This window comes from Terrapene carolina, unplaced genomic scaffold (genome assembly GCF_002925995.2).
Source record: "Terrapene carolina triunguis isolate 2854851 unplaced genomic scaffold, T_m_triunguis-2.0 Scaffold246, whole genome shotgun sequence".
Taxonomy (NCBI): Eukaryota; Metazoa; Chordata; order Testudines; family Emydidae; genus Terrapene; species Terrapene triunguis.
Genome location: NW_020664597.1, coordinates 150442 through 169693, shown reverse-complemented (window position 1 = coordinate 169693; position 19252 = coordinate 150442). Strand labels below are relative to the sequence as shown.

Sequence of the window (19252 nt, the reverse complement as noted above, 5' to 3'; positions counted from 1 at the left end):
CCCTACATTTGTACCCTAAGGTTCAAAGTGAGGATACAGCCTTGACAGTACCAGTCCAGTTTCTTTGTCTTTCATGCCCTTTCTATCAACATTCATTGCTATAAGTTACTGTAATGTATGATCTATCATCCGCTTTCCATCAATTGGACTTGCAATCAGGGTAGGCCTGTGTTACGTTCTGGGGTGCAACTCAGACCAGTGAGGAGTTGTGTCACTGCCCCCCCGTACCCCTGAAATGCTCTGGGGCCCTGGTTCTCTTGTCTGGATGCTTCCAGCCAGCAGACAAGCAGGCCCTGAGTATCTGTGTGCAATGCAGCCCTGCTTCAGCACTCTGACCCCAGCAGCCTGCCTGCCACACACCAGCCCCGCTCTAGTCTAGTTATCTTTTGTAGAAGTGACTCCACCACATTTCCAGTCCCAAATTTCCGCCCAAACGATGTCCTCTGCCATGTCCAGCCCTCTCCTGGACCATTCAGCGAGACATTAAGGTTCATTTGTTCCTTTATCAATACAATACCCAGCAGCTTCCCACATGAAGTTAACATTCACTTTAAATCAAACACAATGCTGGGTTGGTTTAGACTGGAAGTACAGGAAGTTTATTAACACAAGGAGATCGGACTGTAAGTGATTTCCGGTAGAAAGGATAGAGTTAGAAATGTTACAAGCAAATAAAAGTGAAAAATGCTTTCGAGGGGCTAAGACTTAAGAAAACAAGCTGTGGACTTTGTTCAAGGCAGTTTCCTCACCAATCTAACACCCAGCAAGATGGCTGATCGCCCCTCTGGTCGGGATCTCCCACAAAGTCCAGTCAATGGTGAAAGGTAACTTGGAGTTTTTTGCCCCTTTCTTTTGTAGTCCAGTGAACCTCTGAAATGGATTCTTCTGAAGACTACCGCCAAAGTAAAGTTCATTCAAGCAGTGAGGAAGGCAACATGGAGTCTCCAGGTGAAGGAAGTTGCATGCTGGTTTCTCCCCTCCTGGTGTTGGCTAAAATGCAAATTGATCTGTTTCCTGCAATCTCCTCCCCCTCTGGCTTGATGGTCCTGTTCACCTACTATGTAAATTGCATTCCCATTGTCTCTTAATGTGCCTTGGAAATACCTCTTCAAGGTGGCAGAACCACATTCCTTTGTCTAGCGTGGGGTAACTTTAAAAAAATTAAAACTTTAGAACCCAAGTGTCACAACAGACCTATCATAGGCCTTGTCCATAGGCGCTGACTCCTTGGGTGTTCCAGGGCTGGAGCACCCACGGAAAAAAATTAGTGTCTGTGTGTGCTCTGCACCCACCGGCAGCCACCTCCTCCCCCCACCCCCCAATTCCTCCCACCTGCCAGCAGTCCCGCCGATCAGCGCCTCCCCCTCCCTCCCAGCACCACCCACCCATCACAATCAGCTGTTCAGCGGCACGCAGGAGGTGCTGGGAGGTGGGGGAGAAGCGGAGATGGGGCATGCTCAGGGGAGGGGAGGGACTGGGTAGAAAGAGGGGTGGAAACGGTGGGGGTTAGGGGGAAGGGTGGAGTGGGGGTGGGGCCTAGAGTGGAGCGGGGGTTGAGCACTCCCAGGGCAAGGAAGAAGCTGGCACCTGTGGCCTTGTCTACACAGGAAAGTTGCACTGCTATAAACTAAAGTGTGATTTTAAGTCAATATAGTTAAACCTGTGTAAACTCTTGTGTGGACGCTCTTGTTCCAATTTAAGCGTGACTCTTTTGGTTTATCTTAGGGCACGTCTTCACTACCCGCCGGATCGGTGGGTAGCAATCGATCTATTGGGGATCGACTTATCGCGTCTAGTGAAGATGCGATAAAATCGATCCCCGATGGCTCTGCCGTCGACTCCGGAAATCCACAGCGGCAAGAGGCGGAAGCGGAGTCGACGGCGGCGCGGCAGCGGTCGACTTGCCGCCGTCCTCACAGCCAGGTAAGTCGACCTAAAATACGCAACTTCAGCTACGCTATTCACGTAGCTGAAGTTGCGTATCTTAGGTCGAACCCCCCCCCCCATAGTGTAGACCTAGCCTTAAATTGATTGGCAACAGGTTTAATCCAAACCAAAATAAGAGCATCTACACAAGGGTTTGCACAGGTTTAACTAAACTGGTTTAAAAATGATTTAAGTTAAACTGCTGCAATTTTGCCCTGTGGACAAGGCCTTCCTCTAAGTGTGTTACATCTGTAGCATGTTTCTAGGCAATATGTGAATAATAAAAATATCAACAATTGCACTTGCCCCCCTAGTCCCTCTACCTTCCTGCTCCCACTTGACCCCCTCCTCCTGCTCCCACTTGACCCAACCCTCTCCCTATTTCCTCTAGTCTTTTCTTTCAACACCCCACCCCCCATTCCGTTACCCCAAACTAAGCCCCTCTCACAACACCATCTCCTGGCTGATGCTCCAACTCCACCACTGTACTCAGTGCCAGCCCTAGACCAACTGGCGCTGCAGGTGAGGAGCGTCTTCAGCGCCCCCCCCTCCCCATTTGCTAAACTTTTGAATACCTTTGTTGTTATATCTCACTGACTGGTGACACCCCGCCCCTTATGTATCTGCCAGGGCCTGGCTGACAACATTCTAGGAGGTTTGAGGAAAATGTGATTCGCAGAAAATTCAGAAGGTTCCACGAGATTCTACAAAGCTCCAGAACATTTCAGGAGGTTAGTGAGCAATGAATCCACATTCGGAATTCCTGAAACATGTTACTTCCAACATTCTATTTTCCCTTTTGTTGCTAACAACAAAAACAGCCCCCTGGTCCCAGTGCCCCCCAAGCCCAGCACCCCAGGCGGTTGCCTGGGTTGCCTGCCCCTAAATCCAGCCCTGGCAGTACTCCTTGTTTCCAGGCTGTCATTCCAGATCCCTGCTCCAGTCACCGCTACCCTCCCCACTCCCTCCTGATCCACGCAATCCCCCACCCACCCCTTCCCTCATGCAGCCAGGTAGATTTTATCTTTTAGCAGTAAATCCAGGAAAGAGGCGGCTCATGTATGTGTCCTTGGTGTAGAATGAGCCTCCATTCTCCTGCACCATCTTGTCAATTATTGCAATCAGCTCAGACACCTGGGCATCTCGTTCTGCTCCTCTTGCTCTGTTATTAAACGCGCAGCATCGGTTCCCACACTCTTTGATCAGCTTCTGAAGCTCTATGTCACATGTATCTATGTATTCATGCAGTGCACGACCACCTAAATCCTCTTTCCGGGTGAGTAAGATGATCATGTATCTTGTTGTCTTCACTCCAAAATTACTTTTTATTTGTTTAACTATTTCCTCCTCTTCTCTTATGAAACGGCTCAGCTGTTTCACCAGAACTATAGCGTGGGGCCCAGGGAAGGAGAGGGAAACACCACGTCTGATCTCTTGGAAGGTCACTTCTAAAGGGTCATAGGTGCTAAAAAGGCCAGGAGTGTCGACAACTAGAATCTTCCTCCCCATCCAGGTCCTGCTCCCTGTAGCACATTTCCTAGTTACTGAACATGGTCCCAGTTCGGACTCAAACACTTCCTCTCCAAGGATGGAGTTCCCTGTTGCACTTATCCCAGCTCCACATCGACCAACAAGGACGATTCTCAGTTCCGGCTCCCCTATGTATCCGTCACCGCACCCTGGGGCTGTTGGGTACAAGTCACAGAGGTTGAATACGTCATTCACAGTCAGTAACACAGCTGAGGTTTCGGTGTGTGTGTCCTGAATCAGCTGCAGAACTAGTTCCCATCCCTCCTTCCCTGCTGTGGTGCTAGGACTGTGTGGTCCCTGCAGATCAGTTTGCAGTCACTGGCAGAGTCCAGGCCCCGCAGGTTCACGGGGAGGCTTGAGTTAGACAAACTCAGACCTCAATGGGAACCACCCTGCAGTCAGCACTTCTCTATACAGCTTGGAATAGCCTTCATCCCTAGATTGTAGGCTCCCCTTGCTAAGGGAAGTCTCTGGTGGCCTGTTCCCCTCCTATGGTGTCCCCTTCTGGTGTCAGTCCAGGAGAGCCCTCCTTTTCTCTGGGATTGCCATGTTGGGTGGCTGCCCTCCTCCTCTTCTAGGCTTTGGGGTTGCCTGGAACAAGCTGCTGCTCCCCAAGTCTAAAACATTCCTCTTGAGGAGCCCAAGGCAGTCAGAGGCAGATTAAGGTTTTGTGGGGCTCTGGGCCAGAGGAAGTGGGGGGCCCCCTCCCCACCCCTTCTGCCTGCAGTCCTGTCCCCATTCCGCCCCTTCCGTCTGTGGCCCTGCCCATAGTCCCACCCCATTCTGCCCCTTTTCCCCCATGGCCCTGCCCCATTCCACCCACTGTCCCACCTGATTCCACACACCCCCACTGCTGCCCCCATTTTCTCCTTTCTGCTCCCCCCACCACTGTGACCCCAAGACCAGAGAAGCTCAGTCCCCCCTGCCAGGGCCCCGGCACCTCAGTGGGGAGTGAGAGCTCCCCCAGTCCTAAGGCCACAGCAGGGAGCCAGAGCTCCTCCAGTCCCAGGGCCACAGTGGGGGTCTGGGCGCTGGAGCTTCCCCCACCACCCCGCGCTTCTGCGGGGGACAAGGCTCTGGGTGCTGGAGCTTCTCCCGCCCTGCCCACCTGGTGCTTCTGCCCTGCCCTGTCTGCCTGGCGCTGCTGGCAGGGAGTGGGGTCGGGGCACGAAGATTTCCCTTTCCCTGCCCCACCCGGGCGCTTGTCTGCTAGGGGCAGGGCGCCCATTTTTCTGAGGGCCCCCAATCAGCCGTGGCCCCTGGGCACAGGCCCTGTGGGTCCATTGGCTGATCCACCAGTGACAGCAGTGGGTCAGGATTGAGGGACATTGGCATAGCTGTTTGTGTGAGGGGAGCCCAGGGCTGGAGTAGCAAGAAGTGTTGTGGGTGGGGTTGAGGGGCAGATTTTGTGTGTGTGTGTGTGTGTGTGTGTGTGTGGAGAGAGCCCAGGGGGTGTTCCCGGCTCCATACCCCAGGCCCCAACCCGACCCCTTCCCCCAAGCTCCCACCCCGTCCCACCTCTTCCCACCCAGTTTCACCCCCTCTCCTGAGTGTGCCCCCGTCCCCGCTCCTTCCCCTCCCACCCCCCAGCGCCTGCTGCACTCTGTGAAACAGCTCATCGTGGTGGGCGGTAGGTGCTGGGAGGGAGGGGGAGGAGTTGATCAGCAGGGCAGTGGGCTGCAGGAGTCACTGGGGGAAGAGGGGAGCTGGCTGCCGGTGGGTGCTAAGCACCCACTAATTTTTTTTCATGGGTGCTCCAGCCCTGGAGCACCCACAGAGTCAGCACCTGTGGTTATGTCATTTTAAGACACAAACCCCTTCTGTGACTGTGGAATTACTGGTGCAGGGGCCCCATGGTGCCCTTCCAGAACGTGAAAGCTTCACTGGCACAGTGTAAAGGTGACTAGACCTTTGAAATGCAGAGTTAAAGTGACACTTCCCACACCACACAGCCCCACAGCCTCCCCTCTGCCCCTTTGCTCCTGGCTCTGAGGGGTCGGTCAGGGAGACCGCAGTACCTCTCCCCTCCCTCAGCCTGTTACTCCAGCGTTGTGTCAGCCAGCTAGCAGCAAGTACTCCCGAGCCAGCGGTGATACACAGAGCACACTGAGGCGCTACGGGACGTGTGAGTCCTGGTCTGGTCAGTGGTGGCCACAGAGAAAATCCCCAGTTTGGCCACGGACAGGACAGGTGCTGTGAAGTTTCCAGTTCCTCTCGGCATCCCTCTGGGAGCAGCTAAGGCTGCGTCTCCTGCTCTGGAAGGGCAGGAGGAGCACAGGGCAGCGCTGAGTTCCTGCAACCTTAACTCCACATTAACAAAGTTTGTGTGTGTGAATTTAGCAAAGCACGCATGGCTCAGCAAGGACAATGGGCCTAATGCCAAGGGTGAGAGTTCAAAATGTGAGATATTGTTCCCCAAATCACAAATCCAAAAAACCAGCAATTTTTAGAAATGGGAAAACTGGCTATTTTTACCTTCTCGTAGCTTAACCATGGGTTTTGCTCAAATTTTGTAAAAATATTCACTGTGGGGCACAGGCTAAATATGTGCTATTTCAGCCCAAAATTATAGGTTTCAAAAAATGGTGTGGATGTGAAAAGTAGGACAATGTGAAATGGACATTGTTTCACAACTTTTACTCTAGCAGATGCTAGCTGCACATACACAAGATTCCCCGAAAATGTGGTGCATAGATACTACTGGAGTGGGCACCCTGAAAACATCTGTGATCCCGCACATGGACAGACACTTTACCTTCAAAATAAACCTGAAGGGGATTTACTCCTTCTCAGACACACCAGACTGATCTCACTGGAGCTTGCAGATCTCTCATCAGCAGGTTCAGCATAAACAGCAGCAATTCACATGCAAAACCTTTGTTAACATGGAGCTAATGATGTAGGTGCTCGGCCCTGCCCTGTGCTCCTCAAACTCTTCCAGAGCATGAATTTAATTCCCAAAACTCACACATGGCAAACCAGGAAATGCAAAGTTAAGGTGATATTTCCAACACAACCTTAACTCTTCCCCAGTTGGATTACCAACAGGAATTGGGAACATAATAGCAGCAGAATACGGACCCTGGACTTCAGAAAAGCAGACTTTGACTCCCCTCAGGGAACAGATGGGCAGGATCCCCTGGGAGAATAACATGAGGGGGAAAGGGGTCCAGGAGAGCTGGTTGTATTTTAAAGAATCCTTATTGAGGTTGCAGGGGGGAAAAAATCCCTATGTGTAGAAAGAAAAGTAAATATGGCAGGCGACCAGCTTGGCTTAACAGTGAAATCCGTGCTGATCTTAAACGCAAAAAAGAAGCTTACAAGAAGTGGAAGATTGGACAAATGACCAGGGAGGAGTATAAAAATATTGCTCAGGCATGCAGGAGTGAAATCAGGAAGGCCAAATCACACTTGGAGTTGCAGCCAGCAAGAGATGTTAAGAGTAACAAGAAGGGTTTCTTCAGGTATGTTAGCAACAAGAAGAAAGCCAAGGAAAGTGTGGGCCCCTTACTGAATGAGGGAGGCAACCTAGTGACCGAGGATGTGGAAAAAGCTAATGTACTCAATGATTTTTTTGCCTCTGTCTTCACGAACAAGGTCAGCTCCCAGACTGCTGCACTGGGCAGCACAATATGGGGAGAAGGTGACCAGCCCTCTGTGGAGAAAGAAGTGATCTGGGACTATTTGAAAAACTGGACGAGCACAAGTCCATGGGGCCGGATGCGCTGCATCCGAGGGTGCTAAAGGAGTTGGCGGATGTGATTGCAGAGCCATTGGCCATTATCTTTGAAAACTCATGGCGATCGGGGGAGGTCCCAGATAACTGGGAAAAGGCTAATGTAGTGCCCATCTTTAAAAAAGGGAAGGAGGAGGATCCGGGGAACTACAGGCCAGTCAGCCTCACCTCAGTCCCTGGAAAAATCATGGAGCAGGTCCTCAAGGAATCAATTCTGAAGCACTTAGAGGAGAGGAAAGTGATCAGGAACAGTCAGCATGGATTCACCAAGGGCAAGTCATGCCTGACTAACCTAATTGCCTTCTATGACAAGATAACTGGCTCTGTGGATGAGGGGAAAGCAGTGGATGTGTTATTCCTTGACTTTAGCAAAGCTTTTGATACAGTCTCCCACAGTATTCTTGCCACCAAATTAAAGAAGTATGGGCTGGATGAATGGACTATAAGGTGGATAGAGAGCTGGCTAGATCGTCGGGCTCAAGGGATAGTGATCAACAGCTCCTTGTCTAGTTGGCAGCTGGTTTCAAGCGGAGTGCCCCAAGGGTCAGTCCTGGGGCCGGTTTTGTTCAATATCTTCATTAATGATCTGGAGGATGGTGTGGACTGCACCCGCAGCAAGTTTGCAGATGACACTAAACTGGGAGGAGTGGTAGATACGCTGGAGGGTAGGGATAGGATACAGAGGGACCTAGACAAATTAGAGGATTGGGCCAAAAGAAACCTGATGAGGTTCAACAAGGACAAGTGCAGAGTCCTGCACTTAGGACGGAAGAATCCTATTCACTGTTACAGACTAGGGACCGAATGGCTAGGAAGCAGTTCTGCAGAAAAGGACCTAGGGGTTACAGTGGATGAGAAGCTGGACATGAGTCAACAGTGTGCCCTTGTTCCCAAGAAGGCTAATGGCATTTTGGGCTGTATAAGTAGGGGCATTGCCAGCAGATCGAGGGACGTGATCGTTCCCCTTTATTCGACATTGGTGAGGCCTCATCCAGAGTACTGTGTCCAGTTTTGGGCCCCACACTACAAGAAGGATGTGGAAAAATTGGAAAGAGTCCAGCGGAGGGCAACAAAAATGATTAGGGGTCTGGAGCACATGACTTATGAGGAGAGGCTGAGGGAACTGGGATTGTTTAGTCTGCAGAAGAGAAGAATAAGGGGGGATTTGGTAGTTGCTTTCAACTATCTGAAAGGGGGTTCCAAAGACTCATAGACTCATAGACTTTAAGGTCAGAAGGGACCAATATGGTCATCTAGTCTGACCTCCCGCATGATGCAGGCCACAAAAGCTGACCCCCCCACTTTCCCTTAACTCTGCTGTTGAAGTCTCCAGATCGTGATCTAAAGACTTCAAGTTGCAGAGAATCTTCCAGCTTGCGACCCCTGCCCTATGCTGCGGAGGAAGGCGAAAAACCTCCAGGGCCTCTGCCAATCTACCCTGGAGGAAAATTCCTTCCCGACCCCAAATATGGCGATCAGCAGAACCCCGAGCATACAGGCAAGATTCTCTAGCCAGACCCTCAGATTCTCTAGCCAGACCCCCAAAGAGGATGGAGCTAGACTGTTCTCAGTGGTACCTGATGACAGAACAAGGAGTAATGGTCTCAAGTTGCAGTGGGGGAGGTTTAGGTTGGATATTAGGAAAAACTTTTTCAGTAGAAGGGTGGTGAAGCACTGGAATGGGTTACCTAGGGAGGAGGTGGAATCTCCTTCCTTAGAGGTTTTTAAGGTCAGGCTTGACAAAGCCCTGGCTGGGATGATTTAGTTGGGAATTGGTCCTGCTTTGAGCAGGGGGTTGGACTAGATGACTTCCTGAGGTCCCTTCCAACCCTTATATTCTATGATTCTATTCCCTAACAAAACCTGTCATTGTCTCTGTGCCCAGCATCACTCCGGATTAGAACTCCTATTCCTACAGTTCAACAGATCCTCTCTGTGACGAAGTGGTGGGTTTTCTTGTTTTCTGTGGAGTTTCAATGGTTTGCATGTGGAGCGGGTGGGACTCAGTTTCCCTGGGTGTTACTGGTTTAACGAGGTGAGGGGAGAGGGAGTTTGTTTTGTAGAGGACCAGAGAGAGGACTTGGGAACCCAGCCGATGGCCTGGAGGATGGATACCCCAGCGACCGGTGACCTGGCGACCTGGTGACCCGGAGGCCCAGCTGAGGAGATGCAGCCGGTTCTGGCTAGTGGGCGGACAATGGGCTGCAGAGTGAGGACCCAGTGACCTGACCAGCCGGTTCCAGCCAGAGGGAGAAGCAGGAGAGGAGGCCCCGGTTTACGACCCTGTTTACCTGGAGAGAAGACAATGGACAGAGGCGGGACCTGGGGCCGGGGATCTCAGATGCTCAGCTGGGAAGCAAGGGGGCTCTGGGCTGGAGAGGAGGAGCAGGCAGGGCCCACCTGGATGCAGAGAGACTGGGATGTGCTGGGCTGAGGGAGGCCAGGCCTGAGGCCCTGAGAGTTTCCTGTGCTGTGTTCAACTCTCAATAAATCCTCCTGTTTTATGCTGGCTGAGAGTCACTCCGGTCTAGAGAACAGGGTTGCATCAACCCCTTCGGGGGGTGGAGGCCCCGGGGGTCTAGAGCGAGTGGACTCCCTGAGGGGGCCCATGGCAGAGACAGACGTGCTAAGGCTCAGAGAGGTGTGGCTCCAGGAGGTGGAGGGGCCTGACCCCGAGAGAGAGTGGACCCCCGAGAAGGGCTGTCGCACTAAAAGGGGCACCCCCCACGGACCGCACGGGGCCAAAAGTGGGCACAATCTGTGAGTCCGTGACACTCTCTATGCACTGGGTCTGGGGCATTAGTCACCAAACCACCCAGTCCATGCATAGGAACCAGCTTTGGTATTTAACTGGATGCTGAGATTTATTTCTTTGGGCATAAGCTTTCGTGGGTAAAAAAAACCACTTCAGGTGCATAGAGTGAAAGTTACAGATGCAGGCATTATATACTGACACATGGAGAGCAGGGAGTTACTTCGCAAGTGGACAACCAGTGTTGACAGGGCCAATTTGATCAGGGTGGATGTGGTCCACTCCCAATAATAGATGAGGAGGTGTCAATTCCAGGAGAGGCAAAGCTGCTTTTGTAGTGAGACAGCCACTCCCAGTCCCTATTCAAGCCCAGATTAATGGTGTTAAATTTGCAAATGAAATTTAGTTCTGTTGTTTCTCTTTGAAGTCTGTTTCTGAAGTTTTTTTGTTCAAGTTTAGCTACTTTTAAATCTGTTATAGAATGACCAGGGAGATTGAAGTGTTCTCCTACTGGCTTTTGTATGTTACCATTCCTGATGTCCGATTTGTGTCCATTTATTCTTTTGCGGAGGGACTGTCCAGTTTGGCCAATGTACATGGCAGAGGGGCATTGCTGGCACATGATTGCATATATCACATTAGTAGATGTGCAGGTGAATGATCCTCTGATGGTGTGGCTGATGTGGTTGGGTCCTACTATGGTGTCGCTAGAGTAGAGTAGCCAACAAGGTTTGCTACAGGGATTGGTTCCTGGGTTGGTGTTTCTGTGGTGTGGTGTGTGGTTGCTGGTGAGTATTTGCTTCAGATTGAGGGAATGTCTGTAAGTGAGGACTGGCCTGTCTCCCAAGATCTGTGAGAGTGAGGGATCATTCTTCAGGATAGGTTGTAGATCCTTGATGATGCGCTGGAGAGGTTTTAGTTGGGGGCTGTAGGTGATGGCCAGTGGCGTTCTGTTACTTTCTTTGTTGGGCCTGTCCTGTAGTAGGTGACTTCTGGGTACACTTCTGGCTCTGTCAATCTGTTTCTTCACTTCAGCAGGTGGGTATTGTAGTTTTAAGAATGCTTGATAGAAATCCTGTAGGTGTTTGTCTCTGTCTGAAGGATTGGAGCAAATGCCGTTGTAACTTAGAGCTTGATGGAGATAATGGATCATATGATGTGGTCTAGACAAGTCAGCGGGACCGCTATCGGTACCCGCATGGCCCCACAGTATGCCAACATTTTTATGGCCGACTTAGAACAACGCTTCCTTAGCTCTCGTCCCCTAATGCCCCTACTCTCCTTGTGCCACACTGATGACATTTTCATCATCTGGACCCATGGGAAGGAGGCCCTTGAGGAATTCCACCAGGATTTCAACAATTTCCACCCCACCATCAACTTCAGCCTGGACCAGTCTACACAAGAGTCCACTTCCTAGACACTACAGTGCTAATAAGTGATGGTCACATAAGCACCACCCTATACCGGAAACCTACTGACCGCTGTACTTACCTACATGCCTCCAGCTTTCATCCAGACCACATCACACGATCCATTGTCTACAGCCAAGCCCTAAGATACAACCACATTTGCTCCAATCCCTCAGACAGAGACAAACACCTACAGAATCTATTGTTTACAAAATTTCCACCCAGAAGCAGAAACAATGCCATGTGACTTGGGTTGCCAGTCACAAGTTACAGATACTGAATACTGACTAGTCAGAATGAACTGCTTGAAAACAACTAATGAGCTGAGAACCGTTTATCCAAACTGATCAGTGAATACTTATGAATGGTTATTTTTATGAACAGATTCTGATGTCTGTAAATGATTCCTTAATAGAAGTAAGGTCGACATTTACCACCAGATTGACAACAATATCACAATATAATACATCAACCCCAGCTTATTCCAACTCTTAGTCCGGAAGAGATCTAATAGCTGTAGCCAGAATTTTTAATGGAACCAACACACAATGTTCATAAAAAACAAATGCTAAGAGCTGCATTTACTCATGCTTTGTATGCATCCGCTGTAGGGTGTGAAAGTACAAGGTCGACTAAGAAGCTGATACGAATGTAAACTTCTGTGCAGAAAAAATTAGGAGGTTAAAGTGTTACAAAGCACTGAAACTCCATTCATCACTATTGAAAAAGTGGCAAAGTGACAAGAGAAGGAGAAAGTAAAGTAAGTCAATCGTTATTGAAACCAGCGTTTCATATTTGAAAACATATATGTGAATGGTTTTAAAACAGGGTCTGTTATAGTAACACCCTCATCAGCTCTTTCCCTGACTTCACGTAGGTGTTCCTGGTAGCAGCTATTTATTTCCTCTAAATCTTTTTCCAGTTTCTGTTTCATGGCCTCCTGCTTTTGTTTCAAAGTGATTTTATCATGTGAGCTTCCTTTCTTTAATTCCTCATCTATTTTTTTACATTCCTCATCATGCTGAGTTGTCACTTCTCTTTTTTTTCTTTCCATCACTTCCTTATAGGGTTCTCTGAGCATCTTGATTTTTTCTTGAAGTTTCTTCTGAGCATATTCATACATGTCATTAGTATAATGTGAGCCTCCATTCTGGTAAACCATCTTATCAATCATTTCAATCAGCTCTGAAATCTGGGCTTCCTGCTCCTGTCCTTTCGCTTTGTTGTTGAAAGCGCAGCATCGATTCCCGCACTTTTCCATCAATATCTGAAGATCTTTGTCATTTAAACTTTTAAGATAATCATTTAATGACTGATCACCGAAGTCATCTTTTCTGGTGACCAAGAAGACCATGTACTCCACAGCTTTTCCCCCCAAAATTTAATGTATTCATTCAACTGTTTTTTTTTTATCTTATTCAGTGAAACGACCCAGTTGCATCACCAGAACTATAGCATGGGGTCCTGGGGAGGAGACTACCACACAACGCCCTATTTCTTTCATAGTTTCTATTAAAGGAATTTTTGTGTCGAAAAGACCAGGCGTATCAATGACTGCAATGTCCCTGCCGTTCCAATCCCTTCTCTTCTTATTACATTTCACTGTTACTGATTGTGCTGAGATTTTAGACTCAAACAGTTTCTCACCAAAGATGGTGTTTCCTGTTGCACTTTTCCCAGCTCCAGTTTTACCAACAAGAACAATCCATAGTTCGGATTTCTCAGTGCACTGGCTGGCAGCTCTTGGGCCTGGAAGAAGTAAGTTTGACAATCTCATGGTAAAGATAATAAAGTAACAATGCGTGAGTTTGGGGAATTTCCCTTTCTGTAATTATAACTGTTGTAAGGCCTTAGTTAACTGGCATGGAAACATTTTGCATTTTGGAAAGGAGCAGTAAAGTGACAACCTGTCACCTTTGGAGGCCTCGGTTCAGATTTGAGTGAGTTCTAAGCACCCAGCAGGCTTTGTGCTGGAGGGGGCCAGCGCAGGGATCAGGTGTTGTTTCTGGGAGGGAAGCTGGTCTGGATCCTTATGTTCTGTTTTGGAATCACTGCTCACGGTGTGGTGTTGCCACCAGATCTCATTAGCTCCCTGTGCAGCCTCTACCACATGCAGAGAGGAGCAGGGGTCACCAGGAGCCAGTCCAGGAAGGTGGGAGCAGCAGAAAGAGCCCGGGGCAGACTAGAGAATGGGCTCCTTGTTTAGCAGAAGATGCCCAAGGAGTTTAATTTGGACCTGACTGCCAGAGAAGTGGAGCACTCCCAGATCCCCCTGACTTCAGCTGGAGATTTGGGTGCTCAGCACCTCTACAAATCAGCCCCTTTGTTTCATTTTTTTGGGTGATGAGGTTGAAAGAAAGAAAGAAAGCAAGAAAGACAGCATGATGGATAGGGATGTTTTCACTGAATGAACATGTGCAAGGTAACAGGCGGCCCCTGGATACGTCAAAGGGTGGCACCCTGGTACGTCAGGAGCAATACGTAACTTGTTCGTATCTGTGTATAAAAATGTATCTCAGAGGAAGTATCTTTGTCCAGCCTAGGGGGCAGTGGAAAGTCCCACCACTGACTGAGCTGTGTCCCTTTGTCGGGGGCCCTCATGTACTAGCAGAACTGTAGACATCTGATCCAGGGAGCTAGAGACTGTGCTTTGGCAATAAACCTGGCTGGATGCCTTTGTACCTTATCTGATTTTGTGGTCATTGGGGGTTCTCTCGGGATCTGCTGTACCAGCGATCTGTGCAGAGCCGGGGCAGCACACAGAGGGAACACGCACACAGCCAAATGGGATTATCAACATTTGACAGAGTAGAGCACCACACCGGTGACGTCTGACGACAATACTGATTGCTAATGAAACAAGCAGTGATGCTGTTGTGAAACAAGGGCACAAGACAGGAGCACCGGAACTTCCCTAGTAGTGGGGAAGCCACCGGTGCCTGAACTGTGGCTCCACCCCCACCACCTCTTCCCCTGAGGCCCCATCCTCACTCTGCCTCTTTCCTCGAGGCCCTGCCTTTAAAGTAATAGGGCCATGGCCCCCTGCCCCCTGTAGTAAGAGGAGGCCCTGAGATATAAACCTTGGTATCAGAGGCCCAGGATGAGGCCTAAGACCTGAACTAAAGTAATGGTCAAGACTTTGCTAACATAAAGCAAAGTTAAGCTGTGAGCCAAAGGCAGGCCCTGCTCACAGAAGCTGGCAAGGAAAGGGCTGATGCTGCAAGAAGAGACATACCTAAAAGGTACTGAACACCAGATATCAGAACACTGCATACTTGTACATTCCACACAGATAACAAGGAACAAGCTGACCCATCCCAATGACAGGGCCAAAAAGGATAATATGATGGATAGAGTTGTTTTGTTCAAACCAACATGTACAAGGTGAGAGGCAGCACCTTGCTGTGTAGAGGGGTTGTACCTCAATACATCAGGAGTGATGTGTAACTTGTTTATACCTGTGTATAAGAATGCATCCCTGAGTGGATATCTTTGTCCAGCCTAGGGGGCAGTGGAAAGTCCCGTCACTGACTGAGCTGAGTCCATTGTCAGAGAGCACATAAGTACTGGCTAGCCGCACCTTAGCAGCACCTTGGACTTTGTTTGCCACGGAAAGCTGGAGACTGTGTTTCTCTTTAACAATAAACCTGGCCGAGGTGCCTTCATACCTTACTAGAGTCTGTGGTCATTGGGGGTTCTCTTGGGATCCGCTGTGTCAGCGATCTGCGCAGAGCTGGGGCAGCACCCAGAGGGAACACACGCACGCAGCCGAGTGATATCAACATTGAACAGAGCAGAGCACCACACCGGGAGCATCTGATGACACCCCCCATCCCGTCCCGGCACCCCGGCAGAAGATTGCAGATCTCTTTGAGCCCCAAACCATTGTGAGATCCTAGCGTGAGGCTGAGGCTCCACCAATAGATCCCACAAAGTTGGACTTCACCATTTTCTGAGGAGTGGAAGGATCGCCTGAGGAAGAAACTTTGTGAAAGATCTAAGGTATTCTCACTGCATGAGTGGGATGTGCAAAAGGAGTGGAACACAACATCAGACTACAAGACTCACAACCCTTCAGGGAGAGATCTAGGAAGACTGCACTCCCAGAGATGGAAGATGTGCAGCAGCATCTCCAGGAGCTGATTGTAATGTCATCATTGCAGAATCCTGCAGCCCATATGCCTCCCCCATGGTGGTAATCTGTTAGATTAGTGAGCAAACCCAGATGTGTTTTGACCTCCGCACCCTAAACAGGCACACTGTAAAAAGCAACAGAGGGTCCTGTGGCACCTTTAAGACTAACAGATGTATTGAAGCATAAGCTTTCGTGGATGAATGCCCACTTCGTCACCCATGAAAGCTTATGCTCCAATACATCTGTTAGTCTTAAAAGTGCCACAGGACCCTCTGTTGCTTTTTACAGATCTAGACTAACACGGCTACCCCTCTGATACTAGGCACACTGTAGTTGACCAGCACATCAAGCCTGGGAAACAAGCAGGAAGAATTGGAAGTCCTGGCACAGTCAAGGAACTATGATGTCATTGGAATAACAGAGACTTGGTGGGATAACTCACATGACTGGAGCACTGTCATGGATGGGTATAAACTGTTCAGGAAGGACAGGTACGGGAGAAAAGGTGGAGGAGTTGCACTGTATGTAAGAGAGCAGTATGATTGCTCAGAGCTCCGGTATGAAACTGGAGAAAAGTCTGTTGAGTCTTTGGGTTAAGTTTAGAGGTGAGAGCAAAAAGGGTAATATCGTGGTATGCGTGTGCTATAGACCACCAGACCAGGAGGATGAGGTAGACGAGGCTTTCTTCGGACAGTTAACTGAAGTTTCCAGATCACAGGTCCTGGTTCTCATGAGGGACTTCAATCACCCTGACATCTGCTGGGAGAGCAATACAGCAGTACACAGACAATCCAGGAAGTTTCTGGAGAGTGTTGGGGACAATTTCCTGGTACAAGTGCTGGAGGAACCAACTAGGGGCAGAGCTCTTCTTGACCTGCTGCTCACAAACAGGGAAGAATTGGTAGGGGACGTAGAACTGGGTGGCAAACTAGGCAGCAGTGACCATGAGATGGTTGTGTTTGTAGTAAGAGGAGGCCCTGAGATATAAACCTTGGTATCAGAGGCCCAGTATGAGGCCTAAGGCCTGAACTAAAGTAATGGTCAAGACTTTGCTAACATAAAGCAAAGTGAAGCTGTGAGCCAGAGGCAGGCCCTGCTCACAGACGCTGGCAAGGAAAGGGCTGATGCTGCAAAAAGATACATACCTAAAAGGTACTGAACACCAGATATCAGAACATTCACTATACTGGAACATTCCACAGATAACATGGAACAGGCCGACCCATCCCAATGACAGGACCAAAAGGGTAATATGATGGATAGAGTTGTTTTGTTCAAACCAACATGTACAAGGTGAAAGGCGGCACCTTACTACGTAGAGGGGTTGTACCTTGCTACATAGAGAGGTTGCACCTCAATACGTCAGGAGTGATGTGTAACTTGTTTGTACCTGTGTATAAGAATGCATCCCTGAGTGGATATCTTTGTCCAGCCTAGGGGGCAGTGGAAAGTCCCGCCACTGACTGAGCTGAGTCCATTGTCAGGGAGCACATATGTCCTGGCTAGCCGCACCTTAGCAGCACCTTGGACTTCGTTTGCCAGGGAGCTGGAGACTGTGTATCTCTAAAGGCAATAAACCTGGCTGACGTGCCTTCGTACCTTACTAGAGTCTGTGGTCATTGGGGGTTCTCTCGGGGTCTGCTGTGTCAGCGATCTGCGCAGAGCTGGGGCAGCACACAGAGGGAACACACGCACGCAGCCGATTGATATGAACATTGAACAGAGCAGAGCACCACACCGGGAGCGTCTGACAACAGCGTTCAGGATCCTGACAAAAGGAAGAAAGGAAAGTAGCAAAACACGGACCCTGGACTTCAGAAAAGCAGACTTAGACTCCCTTAGGGAACTGATGGGCAGGGTCCCCAGGAGGCTAACATGTGGGGGAAAGGGGTCCAGGAGAGCTGGCTGTATTTTAAAGAAGCCTTATTGAGGGCGAAGGAACAAACCATCCCAATGTGCAGAAAGAATAACAAATATGGCAGGCGACCAGCTTGGCTCAACAGTGAAACCTTTGGTGAGCTTAAACTCAAAAAGGAAGCTTACAAGAAGTGGAAACTTGGACAGATGACTAGGGAGGAGTATAAAAATATTGCTCAAGCACGCAGGGGTGTAATCAGGAAGGCCAAAACACAATTGGAGTTGCAGCTAGCAAGGGCTGTGAAGGGTAACAAGAAGGGTTCTACAGGTATGTTAGCAACAAGAAGTTGGTCAGGGAAAGTTTGGGACCCTTACTGAATGAGGGTGTCGGAGAATAACATGATGTGGAAAAAGCTGAAGTGCTCAATGCTTTTTTTGCCTCGGTCTTCAAGACAAGGTCAGCTCCCAGACTGCTGCACCGGGCAACATAGTATGGGGAGGAGGGAGCAGCCGTCAGTGGTGAAAGAACAGGTTAAGGACTATTTAGAAAAGCTGGATATGAACAAGTCCATGGGTCCAGATCTAATGCATCCAAGGGTGCTGAGGGAGTTGGCTGAAATAATTGCAGAGCCATTGGCCATTATCTTTGAAAACTCGTGGCGATCGGGGAAGGTCCCAGACAATAGGAAAAAGGCAAATATAGTGGCCATCTTTAAAAAAAGGGCAAGTCATGCCTGACCAACCTGATTGCCTTCTATGATGAGATAACTGGCTCTGTGGATATGGGGAAAGCAGTGGATGTGATATATCTTGACTTTAGCAAAGCTTTTGATACGGTCTCCCACAGTATTCTTGCCAGCAAGTTAAAAAAGTATGGATTGGATGAATGGACTGTAAGGTGGATAGAAAGCTGGCTAGATCATCGGGCTCAACGGGTAGTGATCAATGGCTCCATGTCTAGTTGGCAGCCGGTATCAAGCGGAGTGCCCCAAGGGTCGGTCCTGGGGCCGGTTTTGTTCAACATCTTTATTAATGATCTGGATGATAGGATTAATTGCACCCTCAGCAAGTTTGCAGATGACACTAAGCTGGGGGGAGAGGTAGATATGCTGGAGGGTAGGGACAGAGTCCAGAGTGACCTAGACAAATTGGAGGATTGGGCCAAAAGAAATCTGATGAGGTTCAACAAGGGCAAGTGCAGAGTCCTGCACTTAGGATGGAAGAATCTGATGCACTGCTACAGGCTGGGGACCGACTGGCTAAGCAGCAGTTCTGCAGAAAAGGACCTGGGGATTACAGTGGGATCATTTCAGCCACCCAGTCCACACATAGGAACCAGCTCGGGTATTTATCTGGAAGCTAGGATTTATTTCTAATTGTATTCATTATTTGAATGGAAGCCGAGCCTGCATTATACACCCAGGATCATTTAGATTCATGCCCTTGATAAGGAATCCCTTACCTGATCCAGTAGCTCCAGGCACTAGAGGGCTGTAGTTAAGGGAATAATACGCAGATTTACTTAAATGTTTACCTTTCTTTAGCATTGAGATACATCTCTCCTCACTTGGGTCACTCACAGCTCCGTCCGCACACACAGCCGACACTCGGAATCTGTAGGGCGTCTCAGGCCTCAGGCCATCAATGTTACAGAACTCTGTTCTCTCTCCTGTCCTTCGTTCCAGCCATTTGCCTTTCCCCTCCTGACTCGTATCTCCTGAATCCTCTTTACATTCCACCTTATACTCCCTTATAATGACTCCATCTTCAATCACTGTTGGACACTCCCAGGTGAGCGCGATGGCTGATGAATCTACAGTAGCTGTTACTGGCTTCCCAGGAGGGCTGGTTGGAGGGAGAGTCTTCACAGGATCACTCACGTCGCTGCTCTCGCTGAGCCCTGG

At 49.4% G+C, this 19252-nt stretch overlaps 1 protein-coding gene and 1 pseudogene across 1 annotated transcript; both read right to left on the bottom strand.

The window, feature by feature from the left end:
- Positions 1–2946: 2946 nt before the first annotated feature.
- Positions 2947–5950, bottom strand: LOC112125511 (GTPase IMAP family member 7-like). The gene is made up of 2 exons (XM_024223915.1): positions 5932–5950; positions 2947–3611 (listed from the first exon to the last, which is right to left on the bottom strand). The coding sequence occupies exons 1-2, from the start codon at positions 5948–5950 to the stop codon at positions 2947–2949; spliced, it is 684 nt and encodes a 227-aa protein (XP_024079683.1).
- Positions 5951–12128: 6178 nt separating this feature from the next.
- On the bottom strand, positions 12129–13133 carry LOC112125512 (annotated as a pseudogene).
- Between the last annotated feature and the right edge of the window lie 6119 nt (positions 13134–19252).